Genomic DNA, 24,108 nt, shown 5'->3' with positions numbered 1-24,108 from the left:
TCCCCTTGTAGGGGGATACCTTGTAGGGTACCTTCCACCACTCTTCTGCAAACTACTAGAAAGCCATTAATTTTATCCTCTGTTGTGTATCTCAGACAATCAGACGCGACTCTCCGCTGCCTGCCGGCCTGCCAGGGCTTGCGCGTTGCTCGTGTGGCCGGGCCGCGCGGTTCCCGCGTCGTGCTTGCCCGCCGGGCTGCCCGGCTGCGACGGCTCGGCTGCCGCTGCCGCTCGCGAGCACCCTGCTTCCCTCCCGCTCCGCCCGGTCCCCGGAGCGCGCAGCCATCCCCATCGGCGAGAGCACGGAGCAGGCTTGGCCCGCGCCATTCCTGCGCGGCTCCTCTGCGGGTTAATGTTTCAGACCCCACCTCCCCCCCCCCCCCCCCCAAAAAAAACCTGTTAAAAACCGAACACTTGCTGCAGGGAGGAGAAAATTGCTTCTTTCTCCAGTAACGCATTGTTAAGAAGTTTAATAAATACAGGAAAACTCTTCAAACATGCAGGTGGGCGAATGTAAAAAGTTTATATGGGTGGAGAAATTTCAATTTTTAAAATTTTTTAAAAACTTTTTCCTGTTATTTTGCTGCAACACCATTCTTGCTGGCAATAGGGAAATGAATACCATTCGACCAGTTTATTGCTGGAGCTCACAATAGAGTACTGGCTTTAAAACGTTTAATGGAATTGCCCAAGCAGGATTGAAGTATGTTTTGATCTTGTTGAACAGGACATTTGTGTCACCATGTTCTGTAACTGTGGTTTTGCTATTTTATTGGTGAACATTACTTCCCTCTTGCATTGGCAAAATGTATTTCCTTATTTCACAACAAAATGAAGCCTGACAGCTTTGTGTTTGGATTATGTTGTTAATGGCGAGGCCGGTGATCAGTGTTCAATAAATGCTTGGTTGATGCAGCTATCGATGTTTCGGTATTTCTCTCTTGCCTGCCAAGTCAGTGATTAGTTTGCTGCTGTTTAGATTTCCTCCTGGGATCCTCCTGACAGGTGTCTAAGAAAGACTTAATTCGTGAGCATACTAAACCCGGAGGATTGTTCGCATTTACCTGTTTTTTTAACATATGATAGTGATTCTTGTGATCTTTCTAGAGAGAAAAAATATGGGACAAAAACGTCCGAGGTTTAGGCTTCTCATCATTTACTTTTTTAATACATATTTAAACATGTGTGAAACATCTTGACTGCTGACCTGGAGTAGTTCAGAAAGGTCTGTCTGGGCTTGCCTCTCCTGAGTTTGCTTTTTGACTCTTACTTAAAATATTGAGGTTACTGTATTCTAGGACAGCAGTGGACAGCCAGGTTTGAGAAACCTTTGTGCTAAACACCCCATGACATGCATATGATATTGTTGTGCAGAGGAATATCGTAAGGAGACTACGACAGATGGTGAGCTAAACTTATTTTGTGGAAGGGCCGATGGTTGGCTTTTATCTAATTGTTAGGCTTATTGCCTTTTGAGTCAAAGGTTTTCGTATCTAAAATAAATAAAAATAACAGAACTTCATTAGCATTTTTATTGCTTTATTAATACCTGTGCATTGTTCTAGATTGGTCTGTAGCTCTTTTGAATGTCGGTTAGCGTGACCCTCTGATCTACAGCACTGCAGTTACGCTCCCTGTGGCACAGCAGACAATGTCGTGTGCGGTGATGCTCCAGAGGAGAGTTTCAAGTAAGATTTTTACTGCTTTCACACCAATGCTGTAAGTGCTTTTTTCATGAGGTTTAAGTTATTCCCAGTTAGCTGGTACTTGCCATGAGGCAAGAACAGGCACACAAGCCAAGTGACTGAAGCTCTTTAAAGTTTGCACCTGAGTTTTTTACCATTTTAGTAAATAGTTTTATCATTAAATATAGTCAGATAAAATGAGACTTGTGTTTAATAATATTTTTCTCCCCTTTGCAGGGCTGTATACCCAGGTAGTTGACCCAGTAGGTAGTTTGCAGGTAGCTGACCCAGTTTAACTTTCTAAGATAAATAGATGGTAAGGCTGGGTTATGCATGCAGTGCCAAAACCAGGAGCTAAGTGTTTGTTACCTGTCCAGAAGGAGAATACAGCCAGCCCCGGGCCTTGCCTGGGCTCGGATGTGACCTGCTGTCCCTCCCAGAGAGACGGTCCTGCTGTGCTTGCAGTCGTCCTGTACGCGAGTGAGGTTAGAGCAGCTGCAGTTCACGTTGGTGCTTTGGATGCTGGTGTGCGACGGTTTCCGAATGCTGGTGGATGGTACCAGAGTCGTGCTTTCGTGACTTATTTAAAAGGGAGTGAAAACCCCTGTCTTCAGCACTGATGGAACCTCTTGCCCAGGAGTTTTATTGTGAGGCAGGGATTATAGTAAGGCCTGTGTTTTGGGGAATGCAGGAGGTTAATTTTTCACTATATACTTAGATTTTAACTCTGTCCCTCCTCATGCTAGATTATCTAATTAAAATAACCGTCCTGTAAAAAGCAAGCTATGAATAATAATTTATAGGAGAGTGGAAGATATGGAGGTCCCTGTAGAAAGTAGAGAATTCACAGCAGTGTAGTCAAACGTCAGTAATGGATGATTTAGAGGTATCTCAGGGATGCTGCAGGTGGTGGATGAATTTTTTTTTTTTAAGAGAAGTACAGTCTTAAGACTCTTAAATTCTCTCTGCGTTTTATATTAGCGGGAGAAGGAAAAAGAATCTGGAACAGTCTGTTGGATGCTTTTCCCGGTATGTTAACCATTAACTACATTGTAAGTAATAGACTCTATCTGATTGCAGGATACACGGTTCATGAGGCTATGCTTGAAAACAAAACAAACAGCCTGCCAGCAGCCCAGGCTCCTGTGACTTTTGTTATAAATTCAAACATGATGCTATCTAGAAAGCTCTTAAAATTCAACTGTAGCACAGAGTGCTTCTCAGAGGTGAAATGTGAAGACACCAGCTGAAAGCTAGCAGGCGTTTAAGGTGCTCTCCCCTTACGAGAGGTGCACCTGGATGCGTGTTTCTGAAAAACCAAAGAGTTTATAGCTAAAACTCAAGCCTGCGTTAGGAGGAGTCTGAGATTATGAAATGGTATGAGTAGTACTGCATACTGTAAGGATTTAATGAAAGTAGTAGGTAGGGAGGGGTGATGCATGTCAGGAGACCCGTAATGTTTTATTCTCCCCTGCTGGTCCTCCATGTGTTATTTACAAGCAGTTAAAAACAGAGTTCAGAAGTATAAAACTCCTCATGAGTTTCTATGGTGATCCTCTTCATAGAAAGACACTGCTTGCGGAGATTAATAAATTTGTGACAGTGCGAGGGTAAGTTAAGGTAACATGTAACATGTAACAGCAAGGGAGCCGAGGTGGAAGCAAAAGCCAGAAGTAGAAGTTTTCTGTTAAGGTTTGGTTTCCTTGTACTCAGCACGAAACAAACGTGTCCTGGCTCCTCAGCCCATCATTTTGGAACTGTGTTTTGAACGCCATTGGCCTGCGTCTGTAAGAAGGCAGTCCTTCAGTAAGTCTAACCTACCTGTCACGTCAGGGACTAGAAAATGAGCATCATACAACCTGTAATGAACTGTTTGGAGTGTGTTTTGAGTGACTTACTGAGCATCATGCGTGAACTTGGTTGTTGCAGCTCAGACCCTCCAAGAAGGACTGTTACCACAGACACCAGGATCTCGGTAAATTTTGGCAGCACTGGAAGTGAATTCAGAATTTATGGGGTTTTGTTATATTCCTTTAATCTTGGTTTCTGGGGACACAGGTTCTGTGTACAACAGCAAATTACTCTTGCTGCAGTCTGACCAAGCAATAAAGAGTGAAGAAGTGGTGGTGGGAAACAGGGATAGTGCAGATTCATCAAGGCAGGGCTTGACTGTGAGTAGTGCCAGCTTCAGTCATTGAAATGGTGTGAACATCCTTCCAAAAAATTTTGCTTTCTTTGGTGTGGAAGGATTTGGGGGGAATAATCAGGTCATGTTTGAGTTCACTTTCACAATAGTGAGGGTTGGATGTCGCTTGTTCTTCTGCTCATTTGTTTGTTTAGGGCTGAGATCTCGTGGATGGTTGCTCGAGCCTAGAAGCACAGATTGCCGAAGAATGCCAGATAACGCGTTTGGGTTAACAAAAATCGAAACTCACGAGTTGGCAGTTCATGGGATAAATTTCAGTGAATAAATCATCTGTGATGAGCAAGAATTCCTCAAGGAAGCCTCAGATTTGCTGAGGTAGAGTGACAGCATTTATTCTTTTAATATGCTTTTTCTGTACTTACTCGGACATTAGGACTTCATCTCAATGACTAGAAGTGTTTACTGTGTCCTCTGTCACGTGTGGTACTGTAAACTGCTGCTTGAGTAAGGTGAGCCCTCACAAAATGATGCTGAATTGCGAGTAATCATTACGCTCATGAGTGGCGAGACAGAGGCTCGCTATTAAATTTCACTGGATCGTAGCTGTTTCAGTTCAGCCCAGTCTGATTCTTGATGTGGGCTAGTTTCTAGAGAGTTGGGGGGTTTGGGGAACAGCTTGGGTTCTCCTGGGCCGAGGGTGGAGGTTCCTGCCTGTGTGTGTGTCTCCGTTTGCGTCCCGTCGGCACAGCCCGGACAGTGGGGTGGTTGCTGCCACGACATCAGTGCGTTGGCCGAGGTCTGAAGCGGAGGTGTTTACCTGGGGTTGTTACCTGTACGCTTTACGGTTACAAGCTCTTTGGTTAACGTACAGCTTGCGTGAGAGGGATGGATGCTTGCCTGGTGCCCGTCAGCGTGCCTCGCCTGGATGCCTGTCTTCAGGAGAGAAGTGGCTGGTTCTCTCGTGTAGCGTCTGTAGCCGTAGATGAACACCTACGTGCTGAACGAGGGCCTGTGCTGGGGAACCACTGCGTATCCCATCGTGTCCCAGGGTCACACGTGGCTAATCGCGGTGATGCCACTGGAAATTGTCTGTGCTCGGTGAGGACCACGTTACAATTAGCTGATGTTCTTTGGTGTGTTCTTCTGCTTCGTTCTTTAGAAAGAGCGTTTTTTTAGAGATGATGCCTAGAACTGAAGTAGTTAAGGGCTGATCATCAGCACCTTGGGGAAATTACATTTTCTTGTAGCGTTTCTCTAATTTGTTTAAAACTGCTTTACCAGGTACCAAATCCTTCTCGCCCAAACAAGTCCAACATTTTCTCAGAGCTGTTGGCCTTTTTCCTACTTTTTTGTTTGTTTGTTTGATTTCTAATATCAGGCACTGTTTCTGTATTCGTAAGTTTTGACAGGAGACAAATCAGTCGTCATGTTGGAAACTGGCTTTTTTTTCCAATTTATCATCTCCTTTTTTCATCCCTTTAGGTTTTTCCCCTGCTGCTTATCTTGCTGCTATTCAGTAGTACTCCGAGCATGTTTATTTTCTTTTCCCTCGTGCATGAACCATGACCAAACTGTTTTCCGTCTCCATTGTTTTTCTCTCGGAATGAGAAGAACAGCGAAGCGGAAGTCGCCGTGCCGGAGTGCATCTGTGTGCAAAGCTCCTGGCGGGATGGAGTTCCCTGGCTGTGGAAAGGGCTAGCCAGGTATAAATTCAAACAGAATTATACATATGGTTTGAAGTAAATACAGTTAAGTACATCACATTTTCTGAAATGCTGATCTGGCCTCTGTGAGGAATTGTAGAGGTTTTCTCATGCTGAAATCTGTTTTGCTGATTATTTTACCTTCCCTCTGCATATGCTCAAACAGTACTAATTATTGGTTAAATCTAAGCTTGATGTGAGAGAGATGATGCTTTCAGAGAAGTTTCTAAAGCCTGTTTATTTGTAGCTTGGTTTATTAGTCCATTCCATGCAGGATCTGTAAAAGCGGTGTTCTTTGCTAAGTATATTATTGTAAAAAAGGAAGCAGGTAGCATCTTGTTTGAAACAGCTTTATCCCCAGCTCCAGCAAACTGAACTCTTCTTTTTTTCCTGCTTGAAAGACCCTTTTGTAAGTGAATGTTATTCCAGCTCGAGTCTGAATGTACGCTGTGCGCGCTAACGTGAGAAATTGTTTGTCTTGAATAACTCGTTTGTTCTCTCTGCTGAGAGCAGATCCTTTCTGAAATGGACCCGACCTTTTATTTTATTTCAACACTGGGGAAAAAAAAAACCTGCATAGATAAGCCTGCCAAATATGATAGCCTGAGGTCTGCCTGCAACATCCGTTTGATAGTTTGCTTTTCCTGTGCAATGTAGCCTTCCTAACTTTTTTTTTTAATTGAGTGATGACTTTTTTTTCTTCTTTGAATACTGATTATTGAAAAAATTAGTAGTGGCCTCCTCTCTTCCTATCGTGTAATTCACCTTTTGATTTTTCCGTTCCACTCTTCCCTCATCCATGCATTAGCTGATGTCTGCTCTTCTCGCTTTCCGTCCTGTGTTGGCTGAGTATTATTTGACATCTCTGTTGTTCCTTGCTTTCAGTTCCTCTCTCCTCCTCTCTTACCTCCTAAGCACTCTTCATTTTCCTCTGAACTTCTGACACGACTTTCTCATCTAGCCCTTTTCAGGCCAACCAGGTGACAAGAAACTTGACCCTGAACCAATTTGTCAGGTTGTCACCGGGTGACTCCTTCTCTGTCAGCCCGTTAAACACTCCGCTATTCAAACCGCCGTTGCCTTTTCGTGTACTTTCTTGCTTGGCCTCTGAGCTCTGAGCTCCGTGCTTTCTTCGCTTGCGTGCCTTCGCTGGCAGCCCCGGGCCATTTTCCCGATCCTTCGGTTTTCTTTCTTCCAGCAGTGTTTCCAGGAGCTCATCTCGGCCCCGGCACTGTTCGGATCTGTCATACCTTTGTTAGTCGGGGGGTTTTCCATCTTAAACTCCCATCAAGCCTGTATGCTCCAGCCGTTTCCCTCATTCCGTGAAATCCTGTGCCTTTCTCGAGGCAGTTCTCATCAATTCCTTTCCAGGCCCGTGGAAGAAAAAGTAGCATTTTTTGTGGTTCCCTCACCCCATTTCCAAGATGGTCGTTTTGGTGAAGACCCGGTGGTCAGTATGTGGCTGGCTTGAGGACGGTGAGAAGAAAGGCGTTATTGGGAATGCTTCCTGGTGAACTGCTTCCGTGTCGTTTCCATCCTTTTAACAGTGCAAGAGCATTCCTGTAGGCGACTCCGCTGCTTGTGAGTGCATGAACTCGTGGTTTTGCTCCTGCGTTAAAGAGTTGCCTTCCGAGGCAGAGCAAAGTCTTTCAGCCTGCCGTTCATCCCCCCGAGGAGTGCAAGGACAGAGCAGGCACACGGTGATGCTTCCCAGGATACTGTCCCAGCCCTCTGGGATGTTCGCGCTGGGGTCTTTGGGTGCAGAAGCGGGGCCTTTGCGTTCGATGCCCTCCGGGGCTGGCGAAGGTGCCAGGCATGTGTGCTTATTCTGTTTGTTGTGGAGTGACTGCGATTCAAAGGTCTGGTAGTACTTTTGGTTTAAGGACTTGGTGTGTACGGATCTTCGACCATTCCCCGTTTACGATACTAGTGTGGCAGAGTCTTTGGCTGCAGCAGTCTTGTAGTCTGAGAATATTACTTTTTCCAAAACAGAAAAGAAAAAAGAATAATTGAGATTGAGCATTACCTGCTGTTTGTTCTCGGAGGATGTTATCTAATGTTCAAGCAACTTGTGATTGAAAACATAATCCCAGGCTGAGGGATTTCTTCTGCCTGCACAGGCATGCAGTGAAAAGGAAATCTAAGCATTTCATAAAACCTGCTTCTAAAGTAGACACTTAGGCAAAGAGCCTGCCTGTGGCTTGCTTGCAAAGCCGAGACATTATGTTTAAGGGCAGGATTATCCATTCCCCTGTTTGGACAGGAAAAACTTGGATAAGTTGGTGTGTGTTGGCTGTAATTGCTCGCTAAGTAAGAGTATACGGAAGGGTTTAGAGGGTTTAGTGTCCAAGACTAACGCCTGGTTCAGTAGTATCTGTCTGGTTTGCCCGAGGGAGCGAAAACCTTGCAGTAACCTGCAGGGCCTCTGAATTGGGAAAATGGTTAGGAGTCTGGCAAGGTTTTCCCCAAATGATGTTGGAGGAAACTTGGCTCACTCTCAAAAATACTACCGTGCTGTCAGAAGACTCTGTCATAAGACAAAGTGGAGCCGCTTCTGTAGTTCTGCGTTTGTGGGTTTTTTAGTCGACTGTACCAGTTCCTTGCTGTGTCTCTTAGTGCAGACAGGATCTGCCTCCTGAGCCAGTGTGGGACTCTTTTTGTACTCTTGATTGTTTGTCTTGTTCTGTTTTGTTTTTCCCTTAAGTCGCAGGAGGTAAACAATACTAGACTTCATCTGTCCCTGTCCCCATTTCAGGACTTGTGACTGTTTCCTCCTGGCTATAAAGGTGGGGGATATTTCTTGTTTCACCTGCCCCTCCTTCCCCCCGTTTTTTATAATGCAGTGAACAATACAGTAAAACGTAAATAGCATGAGCATGCAGCAAGTCTAGCAATAATATAAAAACTACAGGTAGAAATGTTGCAAAATACATTTCTGAGCATAAGTAACCCAAAAATGCCATTGACTTGCTTTTCCATTGCACTGTGGGCAAGATTGATTTCAATGACTCTGTGACTGTGGGTTGTTTAGAAGCAGTTACTTCTTCATACATATTCCGGTTTTTTGAATGTATGCTGAGACCCTGAATGAAGCAAAGCGGGAGGGTCGTGAGCTCTCGCCTGGCTGCTCCTGACAGCGACGTGCTGGAGCCGCGCTGCCGGGCACAGAGGTCTCTGGGGGAAGAAGTGCGTGGCAGAGGCTCGTGCTGGTTCGGGGGACGAGGTGTGAGATGCCGTCGGTGGAGGGGAACGAGGGCGGAGGCCAGAGCTAACCTATAGTATCCACCACACGATGAAGTTCTCCAAGGATGTGTCCCTCTCTCTCTCTTTACACATGACACTAGCTGGGAGTGCAGGGGAGCTTGCAGCATAGCGGAGAGGAAGAAGTAAAAGACACGCAATAACCTGATGATACACTATCCTTTCTGCTCATAACATTTAACAGCATTACTTGCTTTCCTTCCCATTTACATATTTTGAAATGGTAATGCCCGCTGATGAGCAGAAAGGTTGCTGGCCTGGGCTCTCGGCTGTGTCCCATGGGTTGCATTACAGTAAAGGTTTAGCCAGTAGCTTGTTAGCAGTTTTCATCAGCTGTTAGCATTCCTCTGGCTCCATACTGCTTCTAGGAGTAATACTGATTACTGAGTAATACATTACTGAGTAATGATGACAAAAATTAGCTGCTGTGCTTGGGAATACCTGCATGTGGTGGGTTATTGAATACAGTTCTGTGGGTCAGAAAAAGCAGCTCAAGAAAGTGATACAGCTGTAGAACAAATGAAATTCTGCTGCTTCACAAATAGTTACCAATGTATTTTTGTATGCTTTATTTCAATATTTTCCTAGTGCTTCTATGGTAACTATTGTCAGGATTCCTTTCTGGAGTCTTTTATGGTTTATTGGAACCCATTTAGTGGCAGAGGCAATAATAGGTGCTGGTCAGTGATAAATTCAGGAACTTAATTGGAATAAATATTTAGTCATATTGGATTTTTTGTTCTTTACTGAAAAGGCTCTGCTGCGCTCTCGGTTCCTGCGTGCGGGTTGTTTGCCTTCGGGACTGACGCTGGATTGATGCCGCAGGGAGCCCGGTGCCTTCCCTCGCTCCCGCCTCCGCCTGTGTCGCAGAGCAGCCGTACCGGGTACCGGTGAGCGAGGGGCACCTGCGCAGCGGCTGTCCTTCCCGGGGGATGTCAAGTGACTGTGCTTGCTGCAGGCTGTAAGTCCTGCGCACCTTGGTGCCTTCTGACTGTGTCTGCTCTGATACTGAATCACATGCACATGGAAATGATGGAAGATGTGTCTAATTGCAAAGCGAAAAATTAAGTATTGTGCTCAGCCTCAGTTTTCCTCTGGACTGAGGAAACCTGTGATAGTTGATGAAAACGCTTGTCTGAGGCTGGCAGATGTAAAATAAATTGGGATCCCTCGATGCAGCATCTTGTAAAACTTCTGGGATCTTGTTTTGAAATGGCTTCTCTCTCAACGTAGGGAAAACTTCTGTCTGTATGCCATCGACAGCAGAGATTGTAGTATCAGATTCTTAAAAAAAGCAGGTATTAATTATATTTCTAATTGAAGTTGCTTTTGAGGACACTAGATACCGCCTACATTAAGAAAAACAATGTGCAGCAATTATCTGTCCCTCACATCATGCCAGAAGCAGTAACTGTCAGAGTTTATTTACTCCCTGGATTTCCCCCCATCTTTCTCTTATGTCCTCACACGTTCAGTCTTGCTGCCAGCGTGTGTTTGGTTGCCACTTAACTGGTCTGGTTGTTTTTAAACACTTTTAAAACTCCCTTTCAGCACCTTACCTTTCCATATCTTTTTAGGCCTGTGTGAAGAGGCGCAAAACGCCTGTCCCTGACCCTCGTACTGCGTTTTCTGGGGTCGGGGGCGAACGCTGGGCCAGGCAGGCCCTCCCGGTGCGGAGGGGCGTCGCGCAGGGGCCGTGTCGTGGCTGGGCACAGCCGACGTCCCCCTGCCCTCTGCGTGGGGCAGATGGATGGGTTGCGTCACGGACCGGTTTCTGCAGCGACGTGCGCTCAGGTTATACTGGCTCTGTGCTTTAAGCTGCTAATGAGCAGGTGGTTATGGAAATACATTTTTAGTTCAGCTTTCAGGTGTGTACTTCTCTTCCTTCCTGCATCAGGTGAAGTACGAGATTTTGTGCGGGAAGGGTGGTGGTCGAGGAAGAACAAAGAGGGTAAAAAGAGGAGAAAGGAACCAAAACAGCACAGTGAGATCTTCAAGTACATGGATTTAAGCTTGAATCCCGTGTGTCTCAGATGAATTGCCTAATTCCAAGGCTGTTTAGGAAAGCACATAATGCTTCCGCAGAAGTTTCAGGTTCCACAACTTGGGCGTTAGTGACTCGCTGTCCCGTTCCCAGCGGACTGCGTCAGTGAGCACCCTGAGTGGGTCTCGGAAGAAGCTGTACTAATTCATATTCAGTCAAACTGTGTTCATATGATATCTGCTTTTCATTTTGTTTTATAAACTGGCAGTCTTGAAACATTAGCTCGTGCGGTAGGAGAATGCTCTGGAACTGCAGATGATGAAATAGCGTTACATGTTTTGGGCTTTTAGAAGACAGTTGTGTCATTTGAGTAGCATATTAAGTACTCATTTAATATTTATATCTCTCTGCCAAGAGATATTAGGGAGGGGAGACAATTCAGCTTTGTAAAAATAGAAACTTGGGTATTGACAAGGTTTGCTGTCAGCCCAAATAATGGGTGCTGGCATTGCTGTTTGCTGGTTTCATTAGCAGCAGCATATGGGGTATAGGGTAGCGTTGGTGTTATTTCACAGAGCCACGCTCTTTTTAGAACATGGGTCACTAGGCAGATACCTGGTAGCCAGCTAGTATGTTACTTGGCTTCAACTGGCTATTTAATTTAATTTAATTTTGAAATTACTGAGGTTATGGAACCCATTCCTCTCACAGTGGTTTTTAATATTCCTCCAACTTGTACAGTGCCTTGAGCAGACAGAACAGAATCTGTTTGGAAGTATTTACCTTTAGAAATAAATGCAAGCAATGTAGGCTTCCGTATAACTGATGGGAGTATTAGATGGCTGGAAATGAATGGGGCACACTCACCAAAATTATATAAATTGCTGTACTAGATCAGTTAATAAAATGCCAAACTGCTCAGCAAAGTGATTAGCTAACCCAGTGTCGATGAAGACCGTTTAGGAGCTGTGTAGGTGGTTGTTCCTGGGTGGTGGTTGGAGGGGGAGGAGTTGCCCATGAGTAGGTGGTTTCTGAGTTTTGTTTACAAACAGTTCAGTACTGTCCACTGTAGCAAATGGCTTAAGCAGCAGAAATTTTCTGCGCAGTCTGAAAATGCGAAAGGAGGCTAGGATCTTCTCCTGCATGTCTTGCTTGGATCTAAGATCGCATGAAGATGCGGGAGCCCAAATAATAACAATTCCAGGGATTTCTCAAGAGCTATAGTTTAAATGCACTTTATGGAAGATGGAGATCACAATTTGGAAGACAATGTATTTGTATGTAAGGTGTAGGGACCACGTGAGCTTTTTGAAAAGCTTCAGGCAGAGTTATGCGCATACACATAGCATAGGTACAATTGGATTTTTTTTGTGTTGAACATCTTAAAAAATGAGTTTTAAACTTCCTTAGATATTTGGACACCAAAATGTGACATCTTTTAATGGCAAATGTTCCTGTTAAGACTTTGGGGAGGGGAGAGGGAAGCAAAGGTTTATTTTGTGTGAGAGCCGTTCCTGCTGCCTTGCAGCCAGGGGACCTGGGCCTGAGGAGCTGTTGCATGACCTGAATTGCTGATTGCAAGCGCTCAGTGGCTTGTGCTCGGTGCTCAGCCTTCTGGCTGCTGACCTAGGATCTAAATTCCTTTAACTCTTGTCATCCTGGTGTTGCTATAAAGAGCAGTGTGATGGCAACTGTTAAGCTTCAGGTGTTCATGGGCTTACTAATTTCTACGATCCATTAAAGATTTCTTACGTCAAGAAAATAGGATGTTCCCTTAGTAGGTCATGTGAGCATTTATAATTACATATAGCAGAAAGTTTATGGAGGACTTGTTACGCCTCATGGCTTTGAACTGTGTTTGAAAACTGAGTCCATGCTCTAAGCTGCTCTCGGAGAACTAGTTTTGAATGTGGTTTTGCTGACAGATATTGACAGACTACATTTATGGAGACATGGTTTCCAGCACTTGCTCCATTAACTCATTCCTTTGTCTTTATGAAACACTCACAGAGCGCTAGCAGAATGAACTCCGAAAAGGATTCAGAGACCACCTTTGATGAGGATTCTCAACCCAACGATGAGGTGGTGCCGTACAGCGATGACGAGACAGAGGATGAATTGGACAGCCAGCAGCCTGCGGTTGAGCCAGAACAAAATCGAATCAATAGAGAAGCCGAGGAGAAACAAGAGTCGTTTAAAAAAGGTAACGTTATGAGAGAAACTTTATTTGGATAGTAAATAGTTCTGACTTCATGGGCTGAGCCGTGCATAGATCAATTTGATTTTTGTATTTTATTTGTTAGAATGAATTTGGAATGGATAGCTTATGTAAATCTGTAGAGGAGTTAGTGATGGTAATTCAGTTTAACACAGGTCAGGAGGAAAATCAACTTATTCTAGTCTAATTCCAAAACTCTATGCCATTACTTGTTGCATAAAACTAATGATCTGCACAGTGATCTGATCTTAATCGAGGCAGATCCTTAATGTACACAGTCTGTGGTTTGAGAACTGCTTGAAGAGATCATCAGTTAGTGTTCTTCCCCATAATCTGTAAATTTGAGCCAGCATAAGCCAGCTTGCTCTGCTTAGTCCGTTGGTTTGTGTACACTTCTTTTTTCCAAGTCTTACACAAATGAGATTTCAGCTTCCATGCTAACTTTTAGTCTCATGATTTTCTTTATTTGTAGTAGTTACAGAGGAATAGAAAGTTAGGGTGAGAAGGTACTTGCAGAAATCCATCAAATACAGCCTGTGTGCTGCCACCAAAATAAGAACCTAAACGAGAGAAGTCTCTTTGGTATGGCTTAGACATACCTGTTCTTGACCTTTGTGAGTGAAAAGTCTACAACCCTAAGTACTTTTTTTCGGTGTTCCAGTGCAGTTACTTTTTACTTAACTACTCCCTGCTACATATATAAGGATTTCTGCCTGCTTATGTGGCAGTGGGGAACAACTGATGACCTTTTGTTTTATAACCAGCTATTACATATTCATAGCCTCTTTTTTTTTTTTGATAATTGAGGTGGTATAGGCTATAGAATAAACAAAACTTCTTTAGCTTTTCATCATCAGTTACGTTTTCTGGGCTTCTCATTATGACTATTGTCTCTTTTTTCTTTTTCGGATACTTTATTGTGTAGACACAGTACACTGGCAAACACTAACCCAAATTATACTTTGTCACGTACTGTAAGCACCAAAGGAAAAAAAAGAAACTGAAATAAAACAACCTCCCACACATTTAATTTCTCTTTCAGAAGTGTAACATGCTCCTTTTCCTTTATCCTAGTGAATTGCAGAGAATCTGAAATCAGTGAGGTGAATTTTGATTCCACCCTCCAAAGGGGTTGTAACACCTGCTAGTTCAGTAAACCACAAAATTATTTCATCTATGCAGTTGATCTGTTATCCAAATTATTATCCAAAATATGGAAGAGAGCTATGGAGATGACAGATTCCCTTTGAGCTCCCAGGCAAGGCAAAAGCTTTAAGGAGGTAGGAGCTTTTACCATGCAAGCTCGATAGGCCACTATTCTAATCATAAGGGTTTATAGGCAGTTGGCAAACTTACTCATTCAGGGTTTTTTTTCCTTCAGACTTTTTTTTAATCTTCTTTTCTTCCTTTTTCTGATTAATGGATAATTTTCTGGTGTAAGTTGCAGAATTTGTAGACCTTTTCCCTGGTTCAGTGGTTAATTATCTTCAGGTAGCACAGCAAAAATGCCATCCTTTCCATGCTTTTTTTCACCCTCAACCAAAGTGGTTTTCCCTTCATGTTCCTTTGAAGATGATGAGTTATTGATCCATCTTCCCAAATACTAGGTATTAATATCACTTTTAAGCAGTTGAAAATAATTTTGTGGTTTTTTTCTCCATGAAGGTTTTACTTAAAACCTAATCAGCCAGTTCTTGATCTGAGATACTAAGGTTTATCAACGCTGCAATATTTTTATGAATTAACTTTTTTAAGAAACGTTCTTGTGGATGTTTCTACAGTCTTTTCCTCAGTCCTGCCATTTTGATAAAATTCAATCATTTTCTCCATTCATGCACTTCCGTAATGTTTATCTATCTCCTTAGAAATCAAAAACTAGTCCCCTTGTAATTCTTACGTAAATCATATGCGAGACAGCCAAAAGTGCTGTAAGTTGCAGGGTTTTATGTAAGCCCTGAAAAGGATGCACAGTGCATCTTCATCTGATGTGTGTTTTCATTTATGCAGTTTTCAGCGCAGGTGCTACAGCAAGGTAAGCGTTTCTCCGATCTGCTTGTGGAGCTAGGCGATAGCTCCCTGAAGAGGCAGCGTATGGCACCAAAGTGTTCTGACAGCTTGCAAACAATGTAAGGGAAATCAAAGTTGTGTGATGACAGCAAAGACCTTACTCCCGGATTTGTCAAAAGGGAACTTGCTTTATGTGTTGGATGGAAAAAAATGGTTTTGTGACTGGATTTGAGGTTTTGTTTTTGAAGTCTTCGGACAGCCTATGATCAGCTCGCTTACAGTCGCCTCGTACTGAATTCACCTTTACTTCCTCCGGAGGCCTCTGGTGTGGCAGGCCAGCGGCCCCCAGGCATGCCCCCAGTAACTCCAGTTACTTGCTGGAGTTTCACCCCTATTGTTTCTAATTTAGCACCTTTGATGCTCTGTAGTGGTGGATACACTGAGATCCTGCGCATCCCATGAAACCAGGAAGAGCACTGATTAGAGACACTTACTGTGGGTTGGGGAAAAGGGCGAGATAGGCAACTGATGAGTGAAGCAAACTGGACTTAAACCTACTTCAAATACTGTCTCTGTCTCCTCCTTCCTGGGCAGGTAAAGTACTCATGTGAGTCAGTTAAAAACCTGCTGAATTAGTTCGTGGGGGAGTTCTTTCGGTGTGGGCAGGACCTCAAAGTGTAGGTGTGGGTAACGAGATTCATAGGGCTATCGGTGATGTAGGCCTGGGGGCAGAAACGGGATCCAGAGTAGGTAGCTGGTGAAAGGGGGGGCATAGAAAATACACGATGGGTTGGGCTGAGGCAAGTGAGCAAAGACAAAGGACGAAATGCAGAGTAGAGTAGGGTGGGGGAGACAGATAAAGACACAGCGGACTTCTTGAGCCCCTCAGGTTGTTTGAACTACTCTAAAGTTAACCCTCTAAACGGGCCTGCTATAAAAGCACGTCAGAGTGTTTTGCAGGTTCATTCTAGTACTGCTCTTTGTCCCCAAGCATCCCATTACAGTAAAGGTTTGGCAGGTGAAGGAGGCTGGACAGCAGGAGTCATTCTGGCAATAAATATTATTCAGACAAAAGCTATCTGCATCCTAGATGAACTCCATTTAAAGGTGGAGTTCACAGGACTTGCATAATGCACCTTGCAGTGGAGATGGAGGGTTTGTGAGGAGGGTTTCTAGAAACTGTCCCCTTAGGAATGCTGCGTGTCAAGTCTGGCTTTAAAAGCCAGATACTGAAGGTGACAGAAGGAGGCAAGATTGCTTAGTTGTTCTGTAAGTGATTTTATCAGCTTGTGGGCCAAAACTTCAGAAGGCGGTTGCTGACGTAATTTGTGTAGTTTTATTAGATTTTGCAGCAAAATGCAATTCATATTTCTAAGCTGTCAAGCAATTGAGCAAAATTGATGGCTGAGGAAATAAAATGAGCTCTTTAGATTTTGACCTTTTTTACAGTTGTAAATGAAAACCATTGCATGGTATGGTTTTATGAATTTATTTTTCCAAGGGTGTACCCTTTCCTTTTAGAAAAGACTCAGAAACTCTGTGTTGGGTACTTAGTGGTTAGCAGGTATTAACAAAAGCAGGTTGGAAGAGAGGAAGGAAGGGAATTTAGTGTGACTAAGTGTTACTCTGTTCAGTTTTCAGTACCTTATACAACTTCCAAATTGTTATCAGTACCTCTGACTGTATTGTAATTGTTAATAAAGACAACCTGGAAATTTCTTGAAAACCTTCTTTAGGCAATATATGAAAAAAGTAGGTACAGTCTCACTTTTGTTGCAATTGAAGGCACCTTAAAAAGATGGCATTTGAAAGGAAATCTACAGTTGGCAAACTTGTTTCTTTATCTTTAGAACATTCAGCTATTGACCCATTTTCCCTTGTCTCTTCCAGACTGCAGCTGGCACGTTAAAGCAAATGATCGACACTTCCACGAACAGCCCCAGTTTAAGAGAACAGTATTCCTGTGCTTTAAAAAAAGCAAATATGCAGTAAGTTTTTTTCTGTTTTCAGATGATCAGGATGAATGCTTTGCTAATCTCAGTACAATGTTTTCAACAACTGTTGATTGGTATAAAAGCCACACTTTCCTCGGGTTTTCCACAATGGTCGGGAAGTGTTATTGATTTCGGGTTTGTGAGTGGAAAATCAAGGTATCAAGAGAATTACTTAAGATGAGACAGAGAATTAGAAGGCAGGTGTCCTTGATCCAAATTCTGAGTTTTATCTGCTCAACTATGGCTGTTACGAGCATCCAAATAGGTGTTGTCTTCTTATCTTTCATATAAGTCTTATTGTGGTATTAAGCAATATCCTGATCAAGCTAGACTGGGACAGTCTTAAAAATCAGGATTGTCTGGTCATTTAAACACAGAGAGTGATAGCCTTCTAGTCTGGGTTATATCCCCCATTCTAAATCCACCTGACTATGATCAAGTAGACATTTTTATCTCATTTATCAAGACAAAAGCTTCATTTTTTTCCCCCCCGTTTCTGTTTTTTTAATAGAACTGTTTCTTTTCAAGGTAATAAAGCTGTGACGCTAGTATGCAATACTGGTTGTAAGTGATGGGTGACAGCACTGTAGGGTTCCACGTGAACTGGCCTGGTTTATCTGTGTGGCTTGTGTGGTTTCATGAGTCTCCTGAGATAGCTGCTGTGTGGACTTGAGGCAGTTTGGGTTATTTCATGTGCAAGCATGAACGTTTAATAATAAAACTTCTACAACTGCAGTTTTTACTAGAATGGAAATCCTTTATGCGCGGACTAGGTATGGGACTGACTCTCATGCAACTTAACCTTTGCTGGGTCCCACACTGTCCCTCCTGAATGGGTTTAATTAACAGCCCTTTGTGTTTGGATTCAGTATTTCTAGTCTGATGTCTGAGACCTGTTACATGCCAAATAGTGATATCAAGTAGGTCCGTGATAAAGCAAATGTAACGTCTAAATGATGCACCTCAGAGCAGACTGTCTGGGGGGATAAAATCACTGCCGCTCCCTCCCCTTCTCTGCGCCCGTCTGGCACAGATGCACAGTGCACCGTGCCATTTCCCTGAGGGAGGCTGTATCCCATCCGCGCTGGGGCTGTGTGGTGTCCTGTGGTGTGGTTCTCCAGCATAGTTCTCCAGCGGAGTTGCTTCTTGCACCGCGGGATTTGCTAGTCCTGGAGCGGAGGCTGCAGAGGGAGTTACATCCACAGGAGCACAGTTTTGCCACTGCCACCTCTGCTCATGCTGCCAGCTCTCTTTTGCTGCATTGTAACACAGCCCTTTGCCAGCGTGCTGCAGAGCTGGCATCCGAGACTGTCGACTGCGAGGATATTGGTTTCATTTGTGGTGCTTAAAGGAGGCTGTATAGCCTTTGAATGGTTAAGTCTCATAAGTTGTCTGTTCTTTCCCTGATCTGCTTGCAGGTGTATAACTACGCCTGGTAACACAGCAACAACTTCACGGTTGCTGGTGACCTGAGCTAAACTTAAAACTGTGACCTAGGGGTGCCAAGTCCTGTATCTTGTTAGTAGTGCTCCAGATTTACAAGGCACTCTATGTGTTTTAACGTATTGCTAGAATTGAAGCTTATGAAGTCTAAGCTGCTTTTTTGGGTATGTTAAAATCAGCGAAACGGATCCTTGTGCGTTAGTTTCATTGAGACAGCAACCCACATTAAACCGTTCAGGAAAGGCAGAACTCTAAAAAAGCTATTTATAGGAATGATTTGACTAGTAAAATGCTTTACTTAGAAATATGAATTGTACATTTGTGATTGAAGAAGAATCAATTAATGTATTGCTCTTGTGAATGACATTTGATCTTCTTCAACAGGGAAATGCAATTAAGACATACAAGTACAATCCAATCACTTTTTTACCACTGAATCTGTTTGAGCAGTTTAAAAGAGCAGCCAACTTCTATTTCCTTGTTCTTCTTATTTTACAGGTAAGATATATTTTACATAGAGAATGCTTTAAGTGTGAAATGAGTTTGAAGTGCTTATGTACTAAGCTAAATACTTATGACACAATACATTGCTCTCCTATCAGGAAGTTGCAGGGCACTTCACAGGGGACTGTATTTCAACTACTGCAGAAACTAAGCACGTTTTAATACAAATCTAGCACAACGCAGGTTTTATTCATTACTTGTTTTTGTATTAGATAGGATAAGCTAGTTACATAATTCATGAATTTTGTGGGAAAAAGATGTTTCTGTTGGCTCTTTCTCTGTAAAACATGACGGCTCTCAAGTCCCATTCACGAATCAGAAGTGTCAACACAAAAGATAAATTATTACAATTATTGTATGATCAAGCTTGTCCCTGAGAGTTTTGTGCATCTTCACAACCCAGCCTGGAATTCTCTTTGATGCGTTGGCTTTCTTTGTTATAAGTCAGTTGACTCTTAATGTCTCTCACTTTAACGTGATGATAATCCCGTATTGAGCTGATTTTTATTTATTTGTTTCTTGCAGACAATTCCCCAAATAACGACTCTTTCATGGTATACAACACTGGTGCCCTTACTCTTGGTGCTGGGAATAACTGCAGTCAAAGACCTAGTGGATGACATTGTAAGAAACATGTTTTGTTAATATTAAAAGAAAACAATGGTTTTTGGGGTTTTGTTTTTTTTTAATTGTGCTTGCTGCATATGTAGTGAGTAAATTCTCTGCTCCTCATTTTCAGGCTTGTCACAAGATGGACAGTGAGGTTAATAACAGGACATGTGATGTCATCAAGGATGGGAGGTTTGTACAATTCCCTTTTAACTTTGTAAGTAGTGTTTGTTGCCCTGTTGTTAAGTTTCATCACAGATCTTCAACCATAGATGACTATGAAAGTTCAGCTTATTGTTCTTCACTCTTCTGCACGTGTCTGTGTGACAATTGGAATCAGAAGATAATTGCCTAAAGGAGTCATTTACATTTATTCTGTGGCACTAAGTCTATGCTAAGAACAACTTTCTTGGAGAGAAATGTATGTGGAGAGGGAAAAGAAGAGGTAGGTTTAGATCCCAACTAAATTGCAGTTTCTGGAAGGGAGAAACACAGCTTACGCTCAAGGTGTAAGGTTTTGTACTAAGAAAGTTGCAAAATTTTAAGATTTATAAAGTACATACTGTTTTAGATGAAAAAGTAATAATCACTAAACTATCTTCATGTTAGGTTCAAAACCACAAAATGGAAAGATATTAAAGTTGGAGATGTTATTCGTCTGAAGAAAAATACTTTTGTTCCTGTAAGTAGTTTAGATATATTTTTATTTTATGTTTCTACAGCATTCTTTACAAATATTGACTTGGATTTATTTGTTTTTCTGTGTATTTATTTGTTTTACTAGGCTGATATTTTGCTGCTATCCAGCTCAGAACCAAACAGTCTCTGCTACATAGAGACAGCTGAACTAGATGGGTAAGGCTCTATTTAAGGATTTCTTAGGTTTATTTTTGGCTTAACAGTAAAAGAGCAAGCAGTGCGTATTTCAGAAATAGGCTGTTTTAAAGCAATACAGTTATTTTCAGGGTAAGGGTACAATTATTTTCTTTGCCTTAGTCTTCGTGGATAATGTCAGCCCCTAAGTCTCTATGCCAAGAAGCAACCATGAAGGAAATGGCAAACCACTGGTAGCAGGGGAGAGTTAAATTAGGGACCGTCTATATGAATTGTACCTGATGGGCCTCATGGGATGCATCTGTGGGTGTAACGAGAGTTGGCTGGCATCATTGTAAAGCCACTGTCAATCATCTTCTAAAGGTTATAGAGAGAGGGGAAGTCCCAGATGCCTGAAAATGGCAAGTATTACACCCATCTGCTAAAAGAGCAAAAGGAAGATGAGGAAACTGTAAACAAGTCAGCCTCACTTCAGTCCCTGGAAAAATTATGAAACAGAAACTGTTCCAATTCCAAATTATGAAATAGTATAAATCTTCCTGTCTCTGTCAAAATGCTTTGTGAATGTTCTTTTAGTTCATGTTGTCAGAGAAGCTCTTACTGAATTTCTTTTAGAAAAGTTTGTAATGAAATGGACTTCACCTGATGAGGTAAAATGTTAATTTTTTTGAATGAGCAGTTACTTCCTCCCTCAACCTTTAGTGGTCTTATAGACTAATTTATAACATCATGCAAAGCAAGGATCTGTTTGTGTTGCTAAACATGTTTGTTCTTTACTGAGCTTTTAACAATGTCACTTAATAAATATTGTATTCAGATAACCATTACCTCAGACTTAACTGTTTTGTTAGTAAAACAATGATTCCGAGAAGCTTCACCTATTTATAGTGAGCAGAGGTAAAGGGATTTCTTCAGTTATGAAGAAAAATGACTAAACCATTTGAGAACTAATCGCGTAATTCTTGGATTTCTCACATTCATGAACGATAGATTTTCAAATGCGTGACTTTGCCATTGCTTCAAATTAGAAAGTTGGTATCTGTGGCATGTTGCTTTGCTTCTTATTTTCATATTGTTCAGACTTCTCTCCTGTATCTGTATTTTTATTAAAATGATCTTTTTATCCTTTCTTCTTAGTGAGACTAACTTAAAATTCAAGATGGCACTTGAGGTAACAGACAGATATCTTCAAGAAGAAAGTGCAATGGCAGACTTCAGTGGTTTGTACTGTTGTATTTTATGCTTCCAACTATTCAAGTGTTGCTCAAGCGGTTCATAGTACAAGTAAATAAAACACGGATGCAGACTAAAATGTTGCTAAAGGTACATGTGATTCTGTAGTTAGTGATTTCTTGGCCTTTGTCACAATGCAGTGTAAGTTATACAATGAAAAGGTTCGTGCTGCTGAGCAAAATGCCCAGCAAAATACAGGCCATCTGAAGAGGAGACCTATGTCGTGAATAAGCTATGACACTGAGTAGTAGAGAGGACTGAGTTAAGTTTTATTAGCATTTTCCTATTTCATTTCTTTGGAAAAGTATGTTTGCTGTTTGGAGTAGATTTGGAAAATAGCTTCTACTATCCTTTTCATATTTATCATTATAATCCATATAATCCAGCTACGTTCTGTGTATGTTGTGAAACCTGAGAGGGAGGAATCCGTTCTCTTACTGAGATCTGAAATAAAGTTTTATCTCAAGATTAATTTTTTAGTATTCTTAAACTTATAAATGCTTCAAAGAAAAAAAGAGATTTACAACAAAATTATAACAATGCATTTCATTGGTGCTCTTCATTTACTCCTTTGTATGGCATAGGGTGGAATGGTGGAGTAAATAAGTAATGGCTGCACTGCAAGAACCAAGGAGCGTGAAATGAAATGAACAGCTGACAGATTCAAAATAATCAAAAGGGAGGCACTTTTTCACACAATACGCAGTTAAGCTTAAATTCACAGGATGCCAGAGGATGTTTTGGACGTAAAAAGTCTCTAGTTCAGGAAATCTGTTGTCCACAAGCTGTTGGGGACTGTGACTGTTGACTGGTCCTGTACTTTTACTCTCCCTTGCCCATCCACCATTCTCAATTAGAGACAGTTCTGGGCTAGAGAAACCGCCGCTTTGACCTGGAGCTGCCATTGTGCGTTCCTCTGTAGCAATCTGCGTTCATGTTGCTATTTACTTTTTTAATTCTTTTTTGTTTGTTTGTTTTTTATGAGGCAGAATTTTGATGATGGTAAGTGCAGCTTGAACCAAAAATTTACAATGAGCTCGATTTTTGGGGATGTAAATGCAAATATATAGTACCAAGTGACCAATCATACATTAGACAGTGGGAATAAGTGCAAGTCCTAAAAGTCAAATGTCACCTTTTTAGCCAAAATATTCACAGATATCTGAATAAGTAGCAATATATTTCATAAAGTTGGTAAGAGAGGTGGTGGAATATAAGTCCAGCTTGGAACTGTGTGGTTTGGATACTCTTCCGTTGGATCACTGCTGGTTAGTCTTCAATGGCAAAATAATACCAACTGCTGATACAGAACACTGCATTCGTCCTAGAGTGTAAGATCCAAAGACAGACTCGCTCTTGCCTGCACGCCATTGTTAAGACTTGGGAATGTTAAGGAAAAGGTGTACAAGAATGCCAAGTGTCCTATTTATGAGTAAAAGCTGTACTGATATTGGTGCAGAAATGTATTCTTTCTGCTATTGCAGTCTGGAAAGAAAATACACTGAAGATGCCATATTTAAAATGATAGCAACACAATACTGAATATTTTCAAAGTTTTCATAGAAATGGATCATTCAGAACAGTTATTCCCCCCCCCCCCCCAAAATGCATGGAGTAAAATTCCTTGTATAGTAGGTACAAATTGATACAGTTTTATTAAACTGATGTATGTTAAACATATTCTCCTGCAAATTTTTAGGTCTGATTGAATGTGAAGAACCTAATAACCGACTGGATAAGTTTGCAGGATCATTATTCTGGAGAAACATGAGTTATCCGTTGGATGCTGATAAGATTTTATTACGTGGATGTAAAATCAGGAACACAGACTTCTGCCATGGAGTGGTCATATTTGCAGGTATTTGTGAAATGAACACTTGTAGTAGTTACTGCCTGGAAGCATGTCCCATGAAGTGACGTGGCATCCTTCGCTTATAAACCTTGGCTATATTTTATGTACCAGTCTTATAAAATAGTAGTAATAACACTTGCTTGCATGCAATTTTATTTATTTATTTTAGGTGCTGATACAAAAATAATGAAAAATAGTGGAAAGACCAGATTTAAAAGGACACAGATTGACTCCCTTATGAACTACATGGTTTATACTGTAAGCCTTTTTGTTTAAAATCAAGATGTTTGAGATCACTTTAAGTGAGCAAACTGAATGAAGATAAGTTTAGGAAACTTTCTTGGTTTTTTTTGTTTTGTTTGTTTGTTTAGGTATGTTTCCACTTTGTTTAAACCTTTGAAGCTGGGTTCAAGTAGAAGGGACTGAAACGCTCTGCAGCTGTTAGTGAAATCTGACACTAAATTGCATGTGTAGGCAGCCTACACAATGCAAAAAAGCACTTCAAAAACAGAGTTGCAGGTGCTTCTCGTTGTTTTCACTAAACCTTTGGATAAAGAACTGAACTTAGATCCTGGTGCAGCGATACCTTCAGCCTGAAAGGTTAAAAACCCACGCTTTTCCTCCTAGATGAGTAC

The 24,108-nt window shown here is 42.0% G+C and overlaps 1 protein-coding gene across 3 annotated transcripts in view; it reads left to right on the top strand.

Moving 5' to 3' along the window:
- The window catches only part of LOC135325012 (phospholipid-transporting ATPase IC-like), a 51,277-nt gene that overhangs the window by 8,859 nt on the left and 18,310 nt on the right, over positions 1-24,108 (top strand). For all 3 annotated transcript variants that reach the window (XM_064502320.1, XM_064502322.1, XM_064502321.1), the window contains 10 exons: positions 12,790-12,982; positions 16,895-16,992; positions 18,826-18,939; positions 19,471-19,569; positions 19,685-19,746; positions 20,164-20,236; positions 20,339-20,409; positions 21,526-21,608; positions 23,321-23,479; positions 23,643-23,731. In XM_064502320.1, coding sequence (XP_064358390.1) covers positions 12,802-12,982; positions 16,895-16,992; positions 18,826-18,939; positions 19,471-19,569; positions 19,685-19,746; positions 20,164-20,236; positions 20,339-20,409; positions 21,526-21,608; positions 23,321-23,479; positions 23,643-23,731 — 1,029 coding nt within the window. In that variant the 5' untranslated portion in view covers positions 12,790-12,801. The remainder of the gene's footprint in view (positions 1-12,789; positions 12,983-16,894; positions 16,993-18,825; positions 18,940-19,470; positions 19,570-19,684; positions 19,747-20,163; positions 20,237-20,338; positions 20,410-21,525; positions 21,609-23,320; positions 23,480-23,642; positions 23,732-24,108) is intronic.

This window comes from Dromaius novaehollandiae, chromosome Z (genome assembly GCF_036370855.1).
Source record: "Dromaius novaehollandiae isolate bDroNov1 chromosome Z, bDroNov1.hap1, whole genome shotgun sequence".
NCBI classification, from domain to species: Eukaryota; Metazoa; Chordata; class Aves; order Casuariiformes; family Dromaiidae; genus Dromaius; species Dromaius novaehollandiae.
Note: the sequence above shows the minus strand (reverse complement) of the source record. Positions and strands in the feature narration are given on the sequence as shown.